The 23,953-nt window shown below is 41.7% G+C and overlaps 1 protein-coding gene and 2 pseudogenes across 1 annotated transcript; 1 reads left to right on the top strand and 2 right to left on the bottom strand.

Moving 5' to 3' along the window:
• Positions 1 to 5,472: 5,472 nt before the first annotated feature.
• On the bottom strand, positions 5,473 to 6,523 carry LOC115673821 (cysteine-rich receptor-like protein kinase 26). Its single transcript, XM_056316052.1, has 4 exons — positions 6,400 to 6,523; positions 6,075 to 6,312; positions 5,835 to 5,985; positions 5,473 to 5,757 (listed from the first exon to the last, which is right to left on the bottom strand). The coding sequence occupies exons 1-4, from the start codon at positions 6,521 to 6,523 to the stop codon at positions 5,473 to 5,475; spliced, it is 798 nt and encodes a 265-aa protein (XP_056172027.1).
• A 513-nt stretch (positions 6,524 to 7,036) lies between these two features.
• On the bottom strand, positions 7,037 to 9,661 carry LOC130134539 (cysteine-rich receptor-like protein kinase 29; annotated as a pseudogene).
• A 12,024-nt stretch (positions 9,662 to 21,685) lies between these two features.
• LOC115673774 (uncharacterized) lies at positions 21,686 to 22,191 on the top strand (annotated as a pseudogene).
• Positions 22,192 to 23,953: the final 1,762 nt, after the last annotated feature.

Here is a 23,953-nt window from a genome sequence, read left to right as displayed (position 1 = left end):
TCTTGGGCATATTCAGAATCCGATACTCGAGGAGTTACCTTCTTCTCATTCATATCATCTTCACTTTCATATAGCAGTGATGACAGGAAGACATCATCTTGCGGGAGAAGATCAAATGCCTCTTCATTTCCCATTCTATCAAATCCTACGATTAGGGAAAATTACCAAAAAAGTCCTAAACCTTTTGCAATTGTGCCAATACAGTCATAAACCTTTTTTTTTTGCCATTTCAGTCCTAAACCTTTTGCAATTGTGCCAATTCAGTCCATCCGGTCACTTTTGGCCGGCCGGCGCTAACGTGGATGCCGGACGGCGCTCGCCGGCTGACGTGGCATTATTTTAATATTTTTTTCCTTTTTTTTCTTTCCTTCTTCTCCCCTGGCCGGTCGGACCAGGGGAGAAGAAGGAAAGAAAAAAAAAGGAAAAAAATATTAAAATAATGCCACGTCAGCCGGCCGGCGTCCACGTCAGCGTCGGCCGGCCAAAAGTAGTCGGATGGACTGAATTGGCATAATTGCAAAAGGTTTAGGACTGAAATGGCAAAAAAAAGGGTTTAGGACTGAATTGGCACGATTGTAAAAGGTTTATGACTTTTTTGGTAATTTTGCCCCTACGATTACATATGGTAACACTCCTTTCAAGTTTCTTTTCTTTGAATGTGCTTGTTTTGTGGCTTATTTTTCTTTCGAGTGTCGCTTTGTTTTCATATCTAAAGATTGTACCATCCAGAAATCTTCTTATGGGAGAAGTTGGTTTCTCTGATTGGGACTTTTTTTCCTTCTTCAGGAGATTTTTTTTTCCTTTTAAATTTAATTATCTTTTGTGAAAAAGGACTTTAACTACGCTAGCTTTACTTTGGTCAAGTCAAGATCAAGAGATTATTTATAAGCGGTAATGAAAACACAATTAAGGAAAGTGATCAAGATGTAGACATACTTGTCTGCAATGTGCGTTGGCGTGAAATGTCATACATTTTGCCTAGTTATTGAGATAAGACATAAGCTTTTATTTGACTGTCTCGTCTTGTTTAAAGTGGAAGAGAAGAATCTGCTCTTTTTGATCTCCTTCACTTCTATGGCTCACATGCAATCTCATGTATGAATAGCGACGGATCTAGAATCTTAGGGTCGGGGGACCAAGCTTGTGGTTGATGTTTATGTATATAAGGCATGACCTTTTGGGAGTATCCTTCACTTCCAACATCCTACGTATCTAGATTTAATGCCAAGCCATTGAAGCCATATAATGTAACACCTCGGGGTCCGCCATTGTACACATATTATCCACTTTGGGTCCCACTGAGCCCTCACGGTTTTGTTTCTCTGGGCTTCGCCCAGAAAACGCGTTTGTACAGATAGAGAACCCTGAAGCTTATAAGCCAGTCCGGAACTCCCTCCTAGGTGATGTGGGATAAGAGAGGCTCCCCTCTTCCTTGCGCACGTTCGAGGACCGAGGCGCGGACGCACCGCCATCCCTCCTCCCTACGCACTGCCATCTGGGCTGTTACATTCTCCACCCCTTATGGGCACAGTGTAACAGTCTGAATTTTCGATCCTTTTCCCGGGATTTAAGAAATGAATATTTTGGCCAATGCACTTATAGTGAGATCTCACCCGGGACCCGCGCATTCTCGGGATGCTAACCTTAGGGGTAGGGCTATTACGGGATTGACTTCGCACGACCAAAGAACTCGACCTGAGTTCGATCTTTGACCATATGGATTGACGAGGGAATGTTTTGAGCCAACCGAGACCGGTCTACTTGATTGATCGTGTCCGAAGGGAACTAGTGACAGACCCTCGCAATTATATGACAATCGAGGTCGTTTCGGGTGGAGTAAACTTAAACGTGATTTGACTTAGTGTCGGTCACGGGTCGAGAGCGCATAATCCCAATGAGCCACCCGTTAGCCAGAGATAAGCTAAAGTTGCAATTGTCCAATTTTAGTCATTTCTTGGAATTCGGGCCCGGGAATCGAGAATTTTGAAAGTGACAATTTTGAGCGGCCGATGACGTTTTTGGCTTGGCCAACCTTGGGGCCACCCATTTCTGCAAAAAAATGGATTTCGGTCCAGGACCCGGAAAATGACGATTTTGCCCCTCTGGTCACCGATGGCGATTCTGAAGTCGTTTGAGGTTATTTTTCGAGGCTTGTGTCATTTTGGGGTGGCCACGTGCATTTAGAGTTGTTTCGGTCAAAAATTGGAATTTTGGCTCGGAAGTGAAAAATAATATTATTTTATTCTCAGGACTTTGCAGTCGATTTTCAAGGGCTTAAGAAGCCATTTTCGCAATTCCGACGCCATATTATGTTGGCCATGCACATATGGAACATGTATGTGCGAAAATTGGAATTTCGGTTCGGGATCGAAAAATTACGAAAATGCCCCTAGGCCATTTTTGGACAATTCCGAATTTAGAAAATTTTTGGGGTTCTAACCAAGGTGAGTTAACTTAATTCAGGTCTGGTCAGCCCTTGGTTAGGGACAAATGACCATTTTAACCCTAAATTATTGGATATGGATTAATCTTGGCCATTGGATCAAGGGCAAAATTGTCCAAATGGCCAAGATTTTGACACTTGGACTCCACTTAGACCATCTTTGACCTATTTGACCAGACCCTCTCTCTCTCCTCTCAGCCTATTCGGTCATTTCCCCCGTGCAATTTCTTCTTCTTCTCCGTTTCTTGTTCTCATAGCCTCGTTTACGCATTTTCTCGGTACTCTGTTCACACCGGAACAGATACCCGAGCCGCTGGCCGCCCACTCACCCGTCGTCACAAAGACCCTTGGACCTCCCTCTCACCTGTTTAGCCACCACGGCCGTTTTAGTCCGAAACAGCCTTCTCTCTCTCTTTTTCTCTCTTTCCGTTCTGCAAACAGTACCGCCGGAGCTTCGCCGGAGCTCCGATCGCCGTTCCGTCGGCACCCAGCCGTCCAGCTCGTCCATACGTCCCTGTTCATCGCCGGCCGTACAGTGTCCGTACGGTACTGTTCACCGTCCGTACGGACACTGTTCACGCCGTTCCGTACGGCCGTCGCGGCCATCGCCGGCACCTCGCCGGCCACCGTTCCCAGCCTGTCCGTACAGTGTTCGTACGGGGGAATACTGTTCACGCCGTCCGTACGTCGCCGGCGACGCCGCTCCCGCTGCTGCCGCTGTCCCGGCCTGTTCCAGCCCCGTTCTGTCTCGCCTTTTTGGGTAAGTGTCTCCCCCAAAAACTACCTAGAAGCTCGAGTATTTCTAGACTCGTTTAGGACCCGGTTTAGGAAATTTTGTGACTGTTTTAGGGGCTGTTCGAGACTGATTTGAGTGACTAATTATTTGGTGGTTGCGGATTGATTAGGCGAAGAATTTTGAGGTTTAGGGAACTTGGATTAGGGCTGTGATGTTGAGGTTTTATCGGAATTAATTTGTGCGATTAATTATTGGGATTGTGCCTTGAATGGAAATTTGTGCGTGATTGTGCGATTTGTGGTAGTTGGCTGATTTGGGATTGTGTACGTGCGGTCGTATATGTCACATGTGTGGCCGTGAGGTGTGATGGTGTGGCAGTGCGATTGCGCAATATGTTCGCGTGCCAAGAATGTGTGATAGTGCTTCGGGATCGCGTGTTATATGTGTATGATTGTGTGGTGTGCTGGCGTGGTGAGAATGTATATTTGCAAAGTGTATGTGAATTGTGAAATGTGCATGCAATGTGGAATTGTGTTTGGCCGTGCGAGTACTGGTCGTGCGTAAGTGTGGTTTGAGTGGAACGAGGATATGGAAATGTGGTTTGGTTGGAAAGGTCCGTCCTGAGGCGTGTACGTTACGTGGGACGATGCCGTCCCTGACGAGGTGACGATGCCCGGCTTGACGAGGTGTCGATGCCTGACGTGGTCAGAAGACCGTTGGCCTGATGCATTTTACGCGGACGCGGTAGAAGGAAAGTGTATGTAGGATTCCGTCCTGAGGCGTGTACGTTTACGCGGGACGATGCCGTCCCTGACGAGGTGACGATGCCCGGCCCGACGGGGTGACGATGCTTGACGAGGTCAGAAGATCGTTGGCCTGATGCGTTTTACGCGGGCGCGGTAGTGGTGGAAAGGTTGAGAATGAGTGGGATTTGGCAAGACAAGCGAGAGGATTGTGGAAAGTGACGCATGGTGTGAGTAGCGTGCGAGTGTGTTTGTATCGCGTGATGTGATGCTTAATTATGGGGTAGAAACTACTAGGCACGGTATGGGACGTGCCCAAGTGGTTTCTGTCTTATAATTAAGGCACGCGCGCGTCTGTGATTCCTTGCTGTGATGTGTTGGCTGTGTTATTGTCTAACATGTAGGAACGTGCGTGATGGATTCCAGGTAGGGTCGCATGTGATTGTTAGTTTGACCGATCGTTGTGTGTTATGTGTGTTTTCGTTTGGCGGTACGTGAGTGCCTACGTGGGGTTTGGGGTTGTACACTTATTGAGATTCGTCTCACGGTTGTATAACCGTCACTTTCAGACCCCCGGCCCTAAACCCGGGAAGTGCGCCTTTTCTTTTTGGAAGTCCGGGGAGCTGCTGTTGGTGCCCAGTGGAGCAGTGCAGGTGAGTTCCAGAGATTCAAGCCAGAAATTCAGAAGCAGAATGGAAGAGGGCGACCCTTAGGTTTTTCCCTAGGGTGTTTTAGGGGTTGTATAACTTGAGTTATCCGATAGTGAAGTTAAGATAACCAAACCCCTGAACTTTTGTTTAAACGGTGACTGAGGATGTTAGTCTGTATTTATGTCTGTAATATGATGTTTGTATATTTGGTGTTGTATGAATATGTGGTTGCTAGATTGTTCTGTTGTTTTACCCCGTTGTCGTCATTATTTGTCCGGGGTTTTGTTATTCGCTTCCGCATGTGGCTCTGATGTTTGGGTTGGGTCGGCGACGTTCCTGGGACGTCGCATCATTTCAACCGGAGCAGGGGATGTCGCGAGCTCGTTGGGGTTCGAGGCGTGACACACAGCGCCCTCACTGTGGCTCCACACGCGGTCGGGTGTTGGCTCTGATACCACCTGTAACGTCCCGGGGTTCGCCACTGTACACATATTGTCCACTTTGGGCTCCACTGAGCCCTCACGGTTTTGTTCCTCTGGACTTCGCCCAGAAAACGTGTATGTATAGATAAAGAACCCCGAACCTTATAAGCCAGTCCAAGACTCCCCCCTAGGCGATGTGGGACAAGAGAGGCTCCCCCCTTCCTTGCGCATGTCCGAGGACCGAGGCGCGGACGCACCGCCATCCCTCCTCTCCGTGCACCGCTGCCTAGGCCATCACATATAACTCAATAATCTAGAGGAAGTACTAAATCATGAGAATGTAATTTTGATGATTCGAAAACCACGACAAACCCAAAAACTAATGCTCAGGGCACGCTGATCTCCCATTTTCTAAGGCTAATGTGGGTATGGCTTAGTCATAGAGGCCTTGTTTTTTCGAGATCTGGTTTGATTTGCTTCATGATCTCTCCACCTGAGATACCCTTGAATAATCATACGTGGATGACATATCAAATTCATTGCCACTGTGCATGAAGAATGCAGGTTTCGACGGCACTTGGAGAGTGATCGAGTGGCTATTAAGCATGAGAAGGACTGAGGCCATCATTGGCTGGCTAGCCACGTCTTCTTGGACACATAATAAACCAATGTGGATGCGCCTCGAAATTTCAGTACTTGAACCAGAACTTATAGAGGGATCGATGATGTTCGATATTGATCGTTCCCTCCAATTCTTCCAAACCTACAAATATCTGACAAACATTGAGCATATTGATCTTTAGAATATTATGCAAAATGAGAAGGTATGCTTTTACTCACATAGCCTATAAGGGCCTCTGTGTCATCGCCCATGTGGTAAATAGTATTCCTTTGACTACTCACAATCTCCAAAACCAGCCCTCCAAAACTGAACACATCTGACTTGACCGAGAAAGTTCCGTGTATTACATACTTCGGTGCCATATATCCACTATGCATCACAATAGCAACACCATATTAGATTTATAGTTTGCTTTGTTCTTTTGGTAATCGTTAGCTCTAGGAGGTTACAACACTTACTAGGTCCCCACGATTCGGTTTATCTCTGCTCGAGTTTGGTCCAACTCGAATAGCCTCGGCATACCAAAATCCGATATCTTAGGAATCATGTCCGAGTCCAACAAAATGTTGCTAGCTTTGAGGTCCCGATGGATGATACGAAATTGAGAGTCTTTGTGTAGGTAAAGCATCCCTCTAGCGATGCCTATTATTATCTTGTGACGCCTATCCCAGTTGAGATTCGCACGCTTTATAGGATCTACACGTTTTGGTGGAATCACAGTTATACGTCCATTAGTCATTTTGTGAGGATCTAATTTCACGAATTACAACTAGAGAAACATACTGAATAGAAACTGATCAAGGCTTGAATTGGGCACAAACTGGTAAATGAGAAGTTGTTCGACTCCTTTCAGACAGAAACCTAGGAGCCTGACCAAGTTCCTATCTTGTAGCCTAGCCAGTAACATGACCTCGTTCTTGAATTCTACTTACCCTTGGCTAGAATTCTGCGATAGCCGTTTTACTGTGATTTCCTGTCCGTTGGGGAACTGACCCTGGAATTTCACCAAATTTGGTCCTTGTGCATATGTATCGATTGTACATTGAAGCATTTCGAAGAGCATCAGATTGATGTCATCATTGACTATTTTGGTTGTTTAAATTTTGAATACAAGATAGTAGAGGATGTGCTTTGTTAATTATTACCATGTAGACAGCACCAAAACCGCTTTTTTCAAGCTTCTTGGAATCAGAGAAGTTATCCGTTGCCACTCTGATAGTGTTGAAATCAAATTGCAGCGACTTCGCCGTACTAATTTCATGCACAACTTCACCTAGAAAGACAAAAACGCGGTAAATAGTTTTCATGACGAAAGTTTCACAAACGTCTAGTTTATATAATTGTACCTGCCGGTATTACTAATAAACCCTAAACCCTTATAAAGTTTTTGGCCTAATTGTAGAAAGCGATGCAGCTTTTACTACATTGCCGGTGCAAAAGCATTGTTATTAGTCAACTTAATTATGTTCATGATCTTTTTTAACCTCATGAACAGTTGCTGTTCGAATGCAAAAGGATAAAGACTCGCCTTCAAAACTTTGTCTGGTCTGCTTCATCTTCCTTTTCAATTTTAGGAGCACGAAAAGTCCGATGACAAGTAGTGCAGAAACACTTGTGACGACCGCAATGACCACACAGTCCTTGTCGAATTGCTCTTTCCAACTGCAAGAGCAAAGGCTCATTATGTTTATCATCATTGCTCACTGATTACTAAGTAATACACCGGAGAAATTACTAAAGTGCCATTACAACTGTGGAAACGAAACTCATGTTGCAAAGCTATAAAAAGAACAGATCGATCTAGATGTCTACTGCTCTCTCTCTCTCTCTCTCTCTCTCTCTCTCTCTCATGCTTAACAGGATAATTTTTGATGACTTGTCAAGATCAGAGAAGTGCAATAAAATCATTCTTAGCAAATAGTTCTCTACAGTTGAATGACTTACTTTATTCTTAAGTCTCTTTCATGGGTTCAAATGGTACCAAGTTATATCTTAACGAATAAAACGTCTTTTTGAACCAAAGAAAAAGATTAACAAATACCCTTTCAATCACATATTAGAATTCAGCAAAAAAAAGGGTCAATTCGGTTTGGACTTAGTTCCAAAAGTATATGCCCAATAGTCAGGCCTAGTGCATATCCTAATGGATTAGCCTAATATTTTGTTTGAGCCTTCTTGGAGCTGCCGAACTAGGTAGGCATCAAATTTATTCAAAGCCCGACCATTCAACATAAATAAAATCTAAGCATCAAAAAAATGAAAATGGAACATATGGGTTTGGAAGATGCTCATCAAGTTGAGATTTTGATGCCCTTCCATCAATAATAGCTTCCTGTCTTAAGAAATTACGATTTAGTATTCTGTTTCTGAAACTCTAATTTAATTATCTAAATCAACAGGGAGTACCAGATCTTATTGAATGGATGCAACGCAAAAAGAAGGTGGAGGATGAACTCTCCCAGAAGATCTCTTTCTTGGCCGGCTCTCTAGTTTCTGCTTTCCAAGAACAAATTCACACTGACCTCAAGATTAAGCCTACCATAGGCCCTCCAATTTCTGCTCATAGAGCCATCTTGGTAGAGTCTCTCTCTCCCTCTCTATCTCACTCTAGTTGGAAAGTTTTAGCCGCTCTTTTCCTTCGATGACGGATGGTATAAAGTTTTAGTCATAGTCGAAGATCTCATATGAGTTCGTGTCACCAATGTTTCAATTCCCACCTCGCAATTGTCTTTCCCTTTTCTTTTTGATTGAATGATGAGAAGTAACGAATATCTGCTATTGATTCATTACCCTAGCCTAGACTTACAATCTCATACGACAGCTTGCGAGCAATGAGTGCCATAATTTGTGATTCAATGGACTGACTGTGATAGTTGACTAGTGTCCATGTTGATGCATCAAAGATTAAACATATGTTATTTTGCCGAAAATATGGACCAACCGACACTTTTTTTTTCCCAAAAAGCAATAAAAACTACATGATCTACTGAGCACATATCAAATAAAAAAATCGTATGGCTTATTAAGATGTAGATTAAGCTCATATGAAGCATTTATTGTGTGAATCTCACGTGAAGTCCACATAATTTTATAAAAAAAAAGAAACAAATGCCGTGTACCTAACTTCTGAACAAGAGCCAACATACTTGGTGGTGGAGGCAGCACATCTGCCTCTTGTGATGGCGACGGCAGAAACGGCGGCGATGACGGTGGCAGTGACGGAAGTGGCTCACAGATTGGGTCGAAGAACCGATGATTGGTCTCGTAAAGGATCATGCAACTAGGCACCATGAACCGTCCTCCTGTGTACCTGTCACAGCAATCCCTGATCGCCTGGACGCCTAACACCAGGCAGTCGCTGCATTGCTGCTCCGTCAAGTCCGGTGTGTACTGCACCAACGCATAGATCATGTCAGGCCCTGCTGATTCATTCCCCGACACATACTTTCTCAGCAAGCCGCCACCCGCCGCCTCGGCCCATAGACCGTTCAGGAGCTTCCTCATCGCTGTGTCATATGTGTCCGGGCTCGAGACGTTGTCAAAGGTTCTTGCCATGTAGGTAGGTTTTGTCGTGACTGCACTGAAGAACAAGGCGTTCGAGTACCGGATGATGCAGTTCCCGGTGTAGAGGAGTGCCTTGTTCTGGAGGGGGCAGAGGCGGTGCATGTCGGAGGCCAAGGCATCGAGGCAGGCTCGGCAGCTTGCAGCGGTTAAGTCACCACAGTAGAGGCCAAAGATGTAAAGAATTTGGGAGGCGCCGGAGATAGTGGCAGAGGCATTGAAGAAGCCGTAGGAGAGGGACAAGGAGTTGGTTGCCGAGATGGAGGAGAGGAGGGTGGTGATGGTGGTTTGGTAGGTGCTGTTGGCACCGAAGTTGCCGGTCGAACCACAGTAGGTCGCTGGGAATTGGGCGTTTATGGTGGAAGCAAACATGAGAATAAGCAAGAGAAGGAGATTTGGAGGATCCATTTTTTCTTTTTTGGGTGTTTCGGGTCTCTCTTTGATAGAAGTATTACTCAACAGGCTCGTTACCCAGATACTATGACTACCGTGATCGATTGATTGCAAAACAAAATGTGTTGAATCATTTTATACAGGGTCGGCCCCCATGCCTGACAAGCTAGGCCCGAGACATTATTAGTTTGTGGACATATTATTTTGTAAGAGATTTAAAAAATTTGTTATGGCTAGTGCTTTCACCTAGATGGGGGTGAATATGTGATTTTATCAAATTATATGATTTAAACGTGCGGAATGAATATAGTCAAGGTCAACAACTCGTATGAACAATGTCAGATGAATGCATATGACAAACTTGTATATAAGTTGTCGTCAGATGATTGCGTCTGATGACTAAGATGATGTTTTCACGAACTCGTTTACAGATATGTATGCAGTATAATGTCAGCAATAATAAATGAAAGTTTAGAGATAGAAAATACTGCACACAGATTTTTATAGTGGTTCGGCTTTATCAGGCCTACGTTCACTCTCCACGCTGGCAGCTTGTTGGCTGTGTTTTACTATTGAATCACCAAAAGATTATAAGAGCAGTGCTTCTCAGATGATAGACTTCACTATCACGGACACTCTTCACTCAAGTAATTTTCTTTCTAAAGTTACAACGTGGAATACAATAGTCACAAGTGTGTAAGATCGAAGTTCTATTCAAACTTTGGAATTCTCGGTTCTGGTTGTTCATCTTGTACGACGTTTGCATTCATTTTATACTCCTCTACTTCCAATCTATCCGTTGGACAGTATTCAGAGGATTGATCTCCAAATCAACCCGTTGGAGAAAACTTCCCAAAAGAAAATGCATAGCCATTAGAAGAAGAACCATTATCTCCAGGTGATTTGATCGCCCATACAATCAAATCAAGATTTCCATAAGTGTAGTTCTTTGTGTTAAGGAACGATCTTGTGATTGTCAATTAGGATATTTTGAAATATCAATTTGATTGTCCTGCATAAACTTGCCAAAAATAACACTTATTAAATCTGGCGAGTAATTTTGAATCTAATGACAAAGTCCTTTCATCGACTAAGTCTGATGACTCAGCATTTACCTGCATCAAATAACTTAAGTATAATTCTGATCAGTAACAGATTATTTTGTCATTCTTCAAAACTAATTAGGGATTTTTCTCAACAAAATTGTATGTACTTTTCCATTTGGATTGACATCTTACTTCACTGTTTCAAATTTACATTGATATAAGAATACGTTTGGGATCACAAAAAGTTACATATTGTAAAACCTTAAAGAATGAAAGGCTGGAGCCATCATCCACCTCACTAATTTTACCCTAAAAGATCCATTATTGGGTTGGGTGGCCAAAAAACCATTTTTAAAGAGCGTTGTCATACTAAATGACCTAAAGAATTTTGATTATATATGAAAATCACACAACATAAATGAAGGGTTTAATCTTAAGAAAGTAAATTTGTTGAAATATCTCATGAAAATTTATCACTTCCGTAGAGTTGTTCCATAGTTGTCATGTTTCTCAAGGGGCAACGTTCAAGTCTCGGATAAGTATTGACTCCTTTTACTACGTCTCTGTCTTTTGCAAGAATAATAAGACGACCGGCAATTTCCAAGCAATGAGCAAGTATATGAAACTTGCTTAAATGTGTAATGGAAAGCTAAATCAAAAAATAATGTTGACACGACATTTTATATATTACGTTGTTCGGTAAGAGGAAACTTTCACTTAAATCGCCTATTTCATAATTTAAAATTAAAAGTTGTTGAATGATTGCTAATGAATGGAATGGGAGAATCTGATTTGGTAAACCAAGGATGACCCAAAAGTCTCTTGAGCAATAACTCAAACATAAAAATTTTCAGAAATGAAAAAGAAAGAACTTGCAAATTGAATGATTGCTAATGAATGGATGAACTGTACTTTGATCTCCTAACCGGAAGATCGACCCATATTTCGATTCCCGATTGGCTATTAACCACTAATGATAAAAGTTTAGGGTTAAGTGCGAAAAAATTACTTTTCCCAGTGTAAAATCCTTACTTTTCCTACTATATAATGAAACATATATTTTTATATAAAAAAGTTAGTAACCCTGTAAATTTAAACGTAGGTATAAGTGCAATGAGAGTTCTAGTATAACATCCGAAATTCCACTTAGCTTCCGCTGCACCCTCCTCTTCTAGGACTTAGATCTCCTATTCTCCCAAATCTAGATAAACCCTCACATATTTTTAGTAAATCAGCCTCCATGACGCAGAGCAAACACATCACCGACTGCACATGTAATCTACTACTTCTTCTAGAGATTAGAAATGCTAATAATAATAGATCAAACATTTACTTTCAAATGATTTATACCATATAGGTAATCCCATCGATACACACACACACACACACACACACACACATATATATATATATATATATATATATATATATATATATAGATGGTTGCACAAGTATGATTCTTGATGTGGCTCTCATGCGGTCAAGAGGCAACTACCATACTTGACACGCCAAGCTCGGCACATTATTAGTTTGAGTGCATATGATATTATTTTATAAGACATTTGAAAAAATCCATTGTGCTTTTCTGTTTGGATTGATATCTTATCTCAATGTTTAAAAATTGTAAAGACCTTGAGTTGAGTTTTAAATTTACATTGATATAAGAGTACGTTCAAGATTATAAAAAGTTGCATCTTGTAAAACCTTAAAGAATTGAAGGCTACAGCCATCATCCACCTCACTACTTTTGGCCTAAAAGATCCATTATCGGGTTGGGTGGATTCGAATGGCTGGCCAAAATACCATTTTTAAAGAGCACAGTAATACTAAATGACCGAAAGAATTTGAATTTAGTAAATATGAAAATTGCATGCATAATTGAAGGGTTTAATCTTAACTAAGTAAATTTGTTGAAATATCTTATAAAAATTTATCACGTCATTAATACTTCACAAACCACATCAACCCAGATAACCGAGAAATAACCAGACTTTTGCAGAGTTGTTGCAGAGCTGTCGTGTTTCTCGGGGGCAACGTTCGAGTCTCCAGAAAGTGTCGACTCCTTTGACTACGTCTCTGTCTTCAGCAAGTGTATAATAAGACAACCCGCAATTTCCAAACAATGAGGAATTCGAGTCTCGAAGGAGCATTGACTCTAATGGAAAAGCAAGGACTCCTTTCAATGGAGTCTCTGTCTTCTGCGATTAAAATAGAAAAGGAGTCTCCTGTCTATTACAGGTATAATAGAAAAGCGTTGACACCTTCTGCCGAGTCTATCTTTTGCGAGTTTAATAGAAAAGCAAAGACAACCGGTGATTTCCAAGCAATGTGGAATCGTAACCGGTGAAATCTTTGCTAAAGATGATGTTTTCTCATCAGATGATTAACTAAATGTTAAAATTTGCTCATCTCCTTGTGATTTTAGTTTAAAGTTTTGTTAAGAGCACTCTAAGAGTAAAATCCTAAAAACATTAATTCGATGTGAAAGTGTGCGTCCTTAAAATCGCATTAGGAAATAGACCAGTTGAAATGCGTGAAAGTTGATCCGGATTTCACTTGACCCGCTATACCAAAAAAAAAAGTTGAAAAATAATATTGACATGACATTTTTATATTACTTTGTTAGGTTAGAAGGAACTTCCACTTAAATCTCCTATTCCATAATTTAAAATTAGAAGCCTAGCGTGTAATGCTAATGGGAATGGGAGAATCTGATATGGTAAACCAAGGGCGACCAAAAAGTCTCTTGAGCAATAACTCAAACATAAAAGATTTCGAAAATGAAAAGGAAAGAAGTTGCAAATTGAATGGTTTATTAGTGAATGGATGAATGGTGGTTTGATCTCCTAGCTGGAAGATCAACCCCAAATTTTGATTTCCGATTGGTTATTAACCACTAATGATAAAAGTTTAGGGTTAAGAGTGAAAAACTTACCTTAATGTGAAAAACTTACTTTCCCTAGGATGCGGAGTAAACACATCACCGACTGCGCATGTAATCTACCACTTCTTCTAAAGATAAGAAACGCTAATAATAATGGCTCAGACATTTATTATAAAATGATTTGTACCATATAGGCAAATCCCATTGATATACACTGATGGTTGCACAAGAGGTGGCTCAAAACGACGCGGAGAAGTAATTTGTTTTTGAATTTTTCAGATGTTTTTTCTTTATTCTTTTGCTGTCCTTTTTTTAATCCTTTATTGTTCATCTTTCCTTTTTTTTTTCAGTCATAATGATCAGCATCTCCTATTACGAACGAAACTGAAAACCACCTTGACCCGCAGAGAAGCTCACAACGAAGAACGAGCCATGTAAATGCAACATCCACCTGCAAACCCTAACCACAACCCCCACATTCGCTCTCCTCAAAAATTTTGAGCGGTGCCAGCGTTTGCTGCCCCGCGTGACGGGCACCACCAACAAGCACAATCCAAGGTCAATTTTCGGACCTCGAAGGACCTAGATCTGGGGTCCGATACGTTCGAGACCGGGCCTTCCGAAAGCTTCGAGGATCTGCTCAGTACCTGTATGGATATTTAGAAATTCGTATCCAAGCTCGACAACAGGTAGGGACCATCCGATGCGAAGCATGAGAATGCGAGTGAAGGCGATTTGGGAGAGAAGAGCGCGAGGCTGAGGCATCGGTTTAGTAACTCGATGGACAGTTCTTCGATTTTGGAGAGTATAGAGGCGAAGAAGGCCATGGCCCCTGACAAGCTGGCGGGGGACGATTGATCTAAGAAGAGCTAAGAAGTTCTTTTATCCAGTTACGCTGGTTTTAATATGCAAGATTTAACCCTTACCAAAAAAAAAATGCAAGATTTAGTAAAAAGGAAAGAAAGGAAAAAAAGGTGGACAGTAAAAGAAAAAAGAAGATAAATAGTAAAAGAAAATAATCTAATAAATTCAAAAAATTACTCAAAACAATGAACTATGGAAGCACAAAGGAAAAATTACCAAAATAGTTTTAAACCTATTGAAATTGTATCAATTTAGTCATAAACCTTTTTTTTGTGCCAATTAAGTCCATCCAGCCAATTTTAGCCAGCCGGCCCTGACGTGGATGCCGGCCGGCTGGCCAACGCTGACATGGCAATTTTTAAATATTATTTTTAATTTTTTTCAAAATTTTTTATTATTTTTTTTCTTTTGATTTTTTTTTGGTCTTTTCTTCTTCCGCTAGCTGGCGAGGTCGACCTCGCTGGCCACTGATGAGGCTCGCCCTCGCTGTCGTTGGGTGAGGTCAAGCTCGTCCAGCTACGACGTGGGCGGAGGCGTGGGCGGAGCTCACTATGGCTAGGTGAGCTCAACCTCGCCCATAGCCATGGCAAGGCTCGATCTCACCAGATCTGGGCGAGGTCGAGCTTGCCCAGCCATGGTGAGCTCTGCCCTCGCTAGTGCCGACAAGGCCTCGTCGGACCTAGCCCCTGGCCGGTCCGGCCACCGGACCGAGAGGAAGAAGGAAAGAAAAAAAATAGAAAGGAAAAAACAATAAAAAATAAAAAAATTCAAAAAAATAAAAATAAAAATAAAAAATTGCCACGTCAATGTTGGCCGGCCGGCCGGCGTCCACGTTAGCGCTGACTGGCCAAAATTGGCCGAATGGACTGAATTGGTATAAATGCAAGAGGTTTAAGATCAAATTGACACAAAAAAAGGTTTAGAACAGAATTTGCATAATTGCAATAGGTTTATGACTGTTTTGATAGTTTTTCCCAAAAATAACAAATGTTAATAATTTTCAAATAGCTTGATCTATATACAATCGGAAACCGCTTTTCGACGTAGCTGTTAGTTTACTTGAATTAACTTCTCCAATTTCCTCTTGAGGTGCTTAATTTTGGCTTCTCGAGTGAGCTTCACTGCTACCTTGGGTATCACCAGGAGCAAGTCGGCTGGAATTTGATGTCGGTGAATGTAGCGAGTTGAGGCATAGTAGATCTTTTCCTTCCTCTCCAATTCATCCTCGGGCCAAACTAGCTTCTCTTTGCAACACTCATTCCAGGCCTTCTCGATGCAATGAACATTGTCGAGACCTCCCTCTGGTTGCCCTTAGGAGCCAAGGGGTTAAGAGGCTAATGGATTGCTAAGTCTAAACCCATGACTTAACTCAGGCTCTCTCAAGCCTATACCAACTCACGACTTAAGGTTCAAGTTATTAACATGCAAATCAATTTTTATCTAGGAGTCGCCACTAATCAGTTTAGGGTAGGTTGATTAGAAATCTAAGTAAAGTGACGGGAGAATCGCCTTACTCCTAAGAACCAGTAATTTAAATGAGTTCGGGGACTTGATTACATTAGTTATATAACTAGTACCCTTTTGGTACCTAACCTTGTTTAAACACTACCTAAAGCGTTTGTGCTGTCTTCCTATCGATTGTCAATCTTAGGGTTCTAATCCTAACCAGGCTAAGGAAACGACAATCAATGCATCGAAAGTGCTCAAACAAAGGCCTAACATGCCTCTAAGTAAACACGCAATTGAAAACGTTCGAAGCTAACAACGTGCAATTAAGCATGGCATTAATCACGCAAAACATGCAAGGAAAGGCAATTCCAAAGCCCAATTTCCATTTTTTGATATTTTTAAATAGTAAACTATTAAAATAATAAAAGAATATATTATAGAATAAACGGACCCGGGCCCGGGTCCATGCGGGATTGGGCTCGATGAATGAGCCCAGTCCGACAAAACTTAAAAAAGGAACTAAATAGGAAACCGGCTCGACTCATTCAGCCTGGCTGCAGCTCTGACCCAGCTACCACCAGCCCACCTCAACTCACTTGACTCTCCTCCTTCTCAACCATGACCCTCTGCATTCCTTGGCCTCATGGGACTTCGATGGAGGCGGCCTCATCTCGGCCTGGCGGCGCTCCGGCGTCGCTTCGGCCAGCTCAGGCCGAGGGCCCGGCTCCTACCTAGGCCGCCGTTCCTTGGCCGGTTTTGACGCCACTGGCCGAGGGTGCTCTCCTCGGCTAAAAATGAACAAAACAACACGGCGGCTCGATCGTGGCCGACGACTAAACGACTGATGCCCAGAACGCTAACCATCACAGGTACGCGACCATTGAACACAACATGCACGGATGACTTGGTTTTGGCCAAAACGACGAAACAAAACTAAATCTCATTGAAGCATTTTATCAAACAGGTGGTGCACGCTCTCGAATCGAGGATTTCTCGCCCATTTGGGACTCGACTCGGGGCCGGGACTCTCGACACACAACTAGGACATAATATACCACAATCTAACGATGGACGGACAGTGGCTAGAGCTCGCGTGAGCTGGGCGGCCGCGAGCTTCGGTCTACGCATCCAAAAACATAGTAAAAACAGGGGCACGACTCGCGGCACAGAGACAAGAAGCAGGGTCGATTGTCGATGAGGTCCCATAGCTTGGCAATGGAAGCTAACAGGTAGGCTCGAGACGAATTAAGCCGTAGCCGGCTGCCCCGGTGTCGTTGAGTCGGGATCCTCGAGACAAGGGGGGTGAACTTGGTCAAAGACTTACCGGGAAACGGGGTCTCAGGCGGCGTCGGCCGGGGCTCAGGCGCTGCTGCTACCAGAGGTATTCACTCTGCCTCGCTCTCTCTCAATCACTCTTGTTCACGGTTGTCACTCTTAGCCCTATTTCTTGGTCCCTTTGCCCCAGAACCGAAAAAAAAACCCTTCGCACGCTCTCTCTCTTCTTCCTTTTAAGGTGGCCAGCCACCTGCTCTACTCTTGCTCTACTCTGCGCTTGCTCTGCTCTGCAGTTGTGTGGCTGTGGAGCATTTTGCTCTTTGCCTGGTCTTGCTGCATCCACAGTGAAGGAGAGAGGGAAAGGAAGATAGGCGAAATAGGCCGAGCCAGAGGGGGAAAAGAGGAGAGTGGGCTGGGTTGGGCCTGGCGGAAAGGAAAGAAGAAGAAAGGGGGCCGGGTCGACTCGGCCCCGGCTTGGTCCAATTCCGCCCCTTTTTCCCTTCTTTTTTTTAATTAATAAATTTTTTTAAATTAATTTTTTTTAAAGAAAATATGTTCTAATAGACCATACTAATGCAAAGTGCACCTAATGTCTATATGTTATGCAATTTAATAAAAATATTTTTGTTTAGGGGCTAAACATTAATCCCTAATTTTTTATGCAATAATTTTACTGAACGGGTAATCAAAATTTAGGTATCAACAAACATCACCGCCGTAGTCATGATCTTTGCGAGTAAACCTAACTTGGAATAAGTCCATCTTAAGGGGAGGTGGAACTTCCTGCAAAACTTGGGATTAACGGACCACTCTATAGGGATAGTAGGTCGTTGCACTAGTGATCCCCAGTAGTGGAATCGAATCATCCTTCGAATAGGAGAGGTGTGCCTCACGAACTTTGAACTATTTAGCATGCCATAAGAAACCTTAGGGACTTGTATTCTTTAGAAAAGCTATCCATTTAGAATAGGACTTATCAGGAATACGCCTTTTCAAGGGTTCAAACTTCTTAATTGAGTTATTTACTTTACTTATACCCATGAGAATATCAAATCCATTTATGTGAGAAAAGAACCAAATTTGCAAAAGTTTAGGTGGAGCATGAAAGGTCTTTTCTCCATTTACTTTAAAACGGGTGAAGGATAAGAATGTTTCAGCTAGAATTGTGTTGACAAAGTTTATTCCACCACACACTTGTTTGACTACCCATGCAATAGAGGGATTAATAGCATTTTTACGGCAAGGGAAAACTATGAACCCAAAAAAAGCTAAGAGGATAATCCTATTCATTTGAAATGTTGAAGCCTTGTTAAAGCATTCGGTTAGGAAAGAGAGTGGACATACATTGCAATTATGTTTCACAACTCTTTTCACTTCGTCTACTTGAATTCTCAAAAAATCAAATACGATTGATATAGGCTCTATCCCGACAGGTGGACTAACCGGTTTAAATCCTAAAGGAATTCCGATGGCAATGCTATATTCTTTCAAAGTTGGAGTCAGCTCATAATTTCCAAATATGAAAGTGGACGTCTTGGGGCATCATAACTGTGATATTGCTTGCATGGCACCGCATTGAATATCAATATCCAGGAGAGGAATAAGTTGGCTCAACTTCGACTCCACCTAAATTTGGCCCTCTTGATCTAATTTATTCCGCCACTCCTTGAGCTTCGTCTTGGGAGCGGGGATGAATCGAATGTTGGTATTCCCCATTTTATATTGATCAAGACACGCGATTAACCTAAATTGTCATGGACTGATAAAAAGTATGACAAAAATAAGTAAATTGCATAGTGTAAGGGCAAAAGAAAAATTATTTCACCAAAGGAGAATGGCATAGATATGTGCATGAGTCAGGAGGCTTGATTTTTAACTAAACGGCTTAACAAGGTGAGGCTAAAAGAATGATCTGACTAATCACTGGCTTGCGAATTCAAGTCAGGTTCTCTTAACTTCGGCTCAGTCAAAATGCTTACCAATTGTCACGCATGCCCACGGACTAAGGTAATCACTTTTGACACCAAGAAAGAAGATTCGAGGTTAAGAAGGGCAACCTCTACTCCTCCGGCTCATGTTCGAAGTCATATCCTTCTCAATACAATCCTAAATATTCCTAATTGTGGCCTAGATACGGCGGCGGATTATGTGTGCAACAGTGTAGTGCTAAACTTTAAAAACATGCACAACAATTTATAATGTAAACATTGCTTCAATATCGAAATGTAAACATTCAATCTCAACATCTCTATGCAAAACAAATATTAGCAAAGACTACTCTCCTTATAACTCCCATTTGCCAGAACATCTAACATGATATTAGGGGTGTACCTTGTCTTTGCGCTGCCAGACAAAGCTATTTTTGAAAGGAACAATTGCAGGCCTAAGTCCCCTATGAATTTTAATTCAAGATCCCAGTGGAGTCGGCAAGCTTTCGCGACCTTCTCAGGAGTGAACCACTCAAGGAAAAGCTGATGAATTACCAAGACCAAAGACTTAGCATGGCCCTACCAATCGCAATTTGGTACTCGATTTTGGTCAATTTGAATAAGCAAATCCTTTTTTTTTTAGGAGTCGCCACTAATCAATTATGGCCGATTAGACGTCCAAGTAAAATGCGGGAGAATATTTTACTTCTAAAAACTAGAGATTTAATGAATTTTGGGACTTGGTTACGCTAGATTAATCTATTGCCCTTTCGGTATATTTTCTCTTTATTTTCAAAAATATTTTGCTAGCAATCTTGGTTGATTTTAAACCTAAGCCACTATAAATTTTAATTCAATTATCCCAGCGAAGTCACCAAGTTGTCACGACCTTTCCAGAGGTAAACCACCAAAGGGAAAGCTAATGGATTACTAAACCTAAACATTTAGCACCGACTCTCCTAAGCCCTACCAATCGCAATTTGGTACTCCATTTAATTAATTTAAACATGCTGATCAATTTATTCGGGAGTCACCGGTTGATTAGTAACCCAACTTTACTTCTACAAAACAGAGATTCAATGGATTCGGAGACTTAATTATGCCAGAACAATTTAACGCTCTTTCGGTACCTTTTCTCTTTATTTTCAAAATCATTTTGCAAACAGTCTTGGTTGATTTTTGGGATATGTTCACTAGAAGTCCTAAAACTTGTCACAAAAGTGCAATTGAGTCCTAAAATTTGTAAAAAGTGCAAACAAGTCCTAAAACTTATCAAATTGATTCCTAAAGTTAACACCGTCAAATTTACTAACGGAAAATGCTGACGTGGACGTGGCTTATTTTAATCATTTCTCTCTCCTATGTGGCAACTAGGTCAAGGAAATTCCTCCATGTCAGCAAAACGACGTCGTTTTGGAAAATTTACATATCCAGAAACGACGCCGTCTCTTCTCTACTTCCTCATGTCTGCAGTTGCGTTCTCCTTCTTCCCAAATCGACTTCTCTGAAACCCTAAGCCCCTTATGGTCGACGAATATCACGATTTGCTCCCCTCACGAGTTGGACCTCCATCCCCATCGTGATTTTGGAGGTCAGACGCCCATTGCGAGTGGGAGCTCTCGTCTTCGTCAAATGTGGGTACGTGCGAAAACTCGTTCCGTGGGAGCTTCGATGGCGCGTCGAACGGCGTTGATGATGGAGACGGCCACTATCTCTAAGCTACTCTCCTCCTCACAAGTATCCTCGCTGCGTCTGTGCTACTGTTTGCATTTTCACAGTCGATTTGACCGTAGCTTGTTGATGTGGAAATTATTGAGAGGAGGTTTTGTGCGAAAACATCCGAAACTTGAGCAAGAGCGGACCAAACCCAGAATTTGGGTATAAAAGTGTGTCTTTGCTTTGCTCTCTCACCTTTTCTATTCGATTTTTCTTCTTCCCTTCGTTACTTTTTTTTTTGCGCTTCTTTTGTTGCTCAAGATATGCTCTTTGTCGGGTCATCATGCATTGCAGTGGAGAGACTAAGAAACGAGCATTGATGAATTGTTTCGATCCTTCAATTGTTAATGATTCCCGTCGATCGACTGGTTTGATCGAAAAGTTGCGATGTAATTGAAAAAAAAGAGCAAAATCTATTACATTTGCATGGCTTTTTTCCCCAATTCAACATGTGAAGTTACCGTGAAATTTGTTCGAGGTAGATGTGATATTATTGTAGATTGCTGACGTTTTATGGTAGCACACATGTTTTATTGCAGATTTCCCCAATAGTGTATATGATTCTGCCAATTGAACATGTCAAGTTAACTTAATGTTTTTCTTAAACTAATAGTGATCGGTATTGTGATATTTGGTGACCCAATTCAGCATGTCAAGTTAGCTTGATTTCAGTTGCATTCTCTAGATGTGATTATTGTGAAAGCATTTGAGATAAATGTGATATTATTGCAAATTTCATTATACATGTTTTATGGTAGCGAAAGTGGGATGTGCTGGATTGGCTTCCTAAATGGATTGTGCTGCAGCAGATTCTAAATTGGTAATAAGTTGAATGTTGTTAATATGGGTTGTGCTTCCTAAATGAGTTGTGCTGGAGCAGATTTCCTTATACTTGCCTCTATTCTCCTACAATGTAGGTTTTGCTAGTTTGCGGCTTATTATGCTTTGTTAATATGGCGACAAGAAGAATGAGGACACCAACATCTAAATCAAGTAGTGTAACTCCTAATAAGTTCGAGTCAGAGCTAACTTGCTATTGTGGTTTTCAATCACTAATTCTTACTGTAAAGACACGGAAAAACGCAGGAAGAAGGTTTTATGGATGTGCTAAGTTTGATGCTCCAGGTTGCTGTGATTTCTTCATGTGGATTGACCCGAAGATACCGGATCGAGCGAGAGACATGATAGTTGACCTCGGGACATGATAGTCGACCTCCTTGAAAGAAATCAAGCACTATGTGAATCAAGCCAATTGAGGTGCGATGAGGTTGATGTGAGCTCACTGATAGCGAAAATGAAGATGCAAAGGGTGAAACATAGACGTTTAAAGGAGGAGCCCGCACGAGTGAAGCAAGAAAAGATGCTATATCAATTGGCATTTGTTTTATGCATGTGTTGTATCATTATGTTGGTTATATGTAATGTGAAAGTCAGTGGGAAGTTTCTAAGTCTTCCATAGTATCCTATTTCTAAGTTTGTATTCTATTGCTTTATCGCGATCCTCTTTTTTCCTGTAAAATTGGGAAACTCACGTTGCGTGGAAATGAAAAGAAGCTTAATTCGTTTTGTGCATTTTTATCATCTTATGGCGTGTATGGCCAATGGACCTTACTCCTTCTCAATTCCTTGGAAAGGTTTGGGCTTACTTAATTGTACAGATTGGTTAATTGGATTGCATTAGTTAAATTTAGATATCAATGAGGTAGTAATGGTTTCGCCATAATCGAAGGCATTTGCTGAGTGTGTTAAATGTGATGTCAATTAATAGTTTTGTGATAATTCTACTTATCTTGTTGCCGAGTTTCTTTTTTAATTTCTTATGGTGGCTATATGTTACCTATACATCGAATTGTTTTATACGAGAGAGGCCTTAGGTGGAGTGCTTCTGTTATAACTTGGTCAGCGAACTCAACGCTTTCTTTCACATGATTTTTGTTATAATGATATTGATACTTGGTTGATATCCCAACGAGCACCAGGACAGGAACTAAAAACTTTCATTTAGTGAATGTAAATCTGAACTAAGATGTTCAAATGTTCTATCACTACAATGTCATATACGCTTTATGCAAGAATTTCAAACACCTGTCAAGATCAAGACATCTGTCAAAATAATTCTTTGAAATTCAATCTGCTTAGTTCCAATTTGGGATACACCATTAACTTTAGCCACTAAACAAACATATTTGTCTCATACAAAAAATCAGCTCATAATTGACATGAAAACAATCAAGTTCAGCAAATACATCAATCCAAGTCTGTGTTCTCTGGTGGTCCAACAGGTTCGGCGTTCACTTGATTCACAAGTCTTGAGCTTTTCCTTGTATATGGTGTACCTTTCGTGACTCTCTTCCAAACAATAGGCTTTGGAGGAGCTATTGTAGCATGAGATGAAGGCTGAGAATTCCCTTGGGGTTGTGATGGTGGCTTTGGCTTTACAGTATCTTGCTTGCGAGGAATTCTTAATGATTGAGGCTGGGAACTTACTTGGGGTTGTGATGGTGCCATTGGCTTTACAGCAACATGCTTTCGAGGAATTCTTAACGACTGAGGCTGGGAACTCACCTGGGGTTGTGATGGTGGCTTTGGCTTCACCATAACATGATTTTGAGGAGATATTCTCAATGACTGAGGCTGTACACTAGCTTCGGGATGTGCCTTTGCCATTGAAACTACTTAATTGGTTGCTTTCTTCTGTTCCTTTTTGGCCTACCAGTCATCCTTTTAATTGGTGGGGTTGAGGAGCTTCTTTGTTGGTTTTGTCCCAAAATTTCTATCCTCTCATAGTAGGCATCATGAATTGATAAGCAGTTAGGTATTTTTCCTTGTAGAAGCACTCAGCTAGGTAGTCACCTGGATCATTTTGCTTGTGGTGTATTGCACAGATGGCATGGCAACATGGAATTCCACTAATTTCCCAAGCTCTACAAGAACAAGTCTTCAAATTCATGTCCACAACATATTTGTCACAACCTTCCATAATCTCGTATCCTTGATCTCCATTCCATATCAAGTGGCAATACCTACTAGCAGTTGTATTATGATGTAACTTATGCACAACCATAATTTCTTGTCCACCTAGCACATTTATCCATCGGACCGTGCATTCTATTCACAACCATGATTCTAATATCCTCCAGCATACACGATAGCCTTGCACCTAGCTTCCACACACCTACTATTGAAAGCTTCATTAAGATTATTATCAACAACATCACATT

The sequence above is a fragment of the Syzygium oleosum genome, unplaced genomic scaffold, assembly GCF_021117445.2.
Source record: "Syzygium oleosum isolate NSW1041296 unplaced genomic scaffold, Sole_v2.1 Sole_v2.11, whole genome shotgun sequence".
In the NCBI taxonomy this organism is placed as follows: domain Eukaryota; kingdom Viridiplantae; phylum Streptophyta; class Magnoliopsida; order Myrtales; family Myrtaceae; genus Syzygium; species Syzygium oleosum.
This window is presented reverse-complemented; position numbering and strand designations above follow the sequence as displayed.

Excerpts from the sequence above, each read along its gene's own strand:
- LOC115673821 (XM_056316052.1), bottom strand. The coding sequence starts at position 6,523 with ATGTTACTGGCTAGGCTACAAGATAGGAACTTGGTCAGGCTCCTAGGT. Across the intron at positions 5,986-6,074 it reads AACCGAATCGTGGGGACCTA|TGGATATATGGCACCGAAGT; the intron begins GTAAGTGTTGTA and ends TGTGATGCATAG. Across the intron at positions 5,758-5,834 it reads CAGAGGCCCTTATAGGCTAT|GTTTGGAAGAATTGGAGGGA; the intron begins GTGAGTAAAAGC and ends AGATATTTGTAG.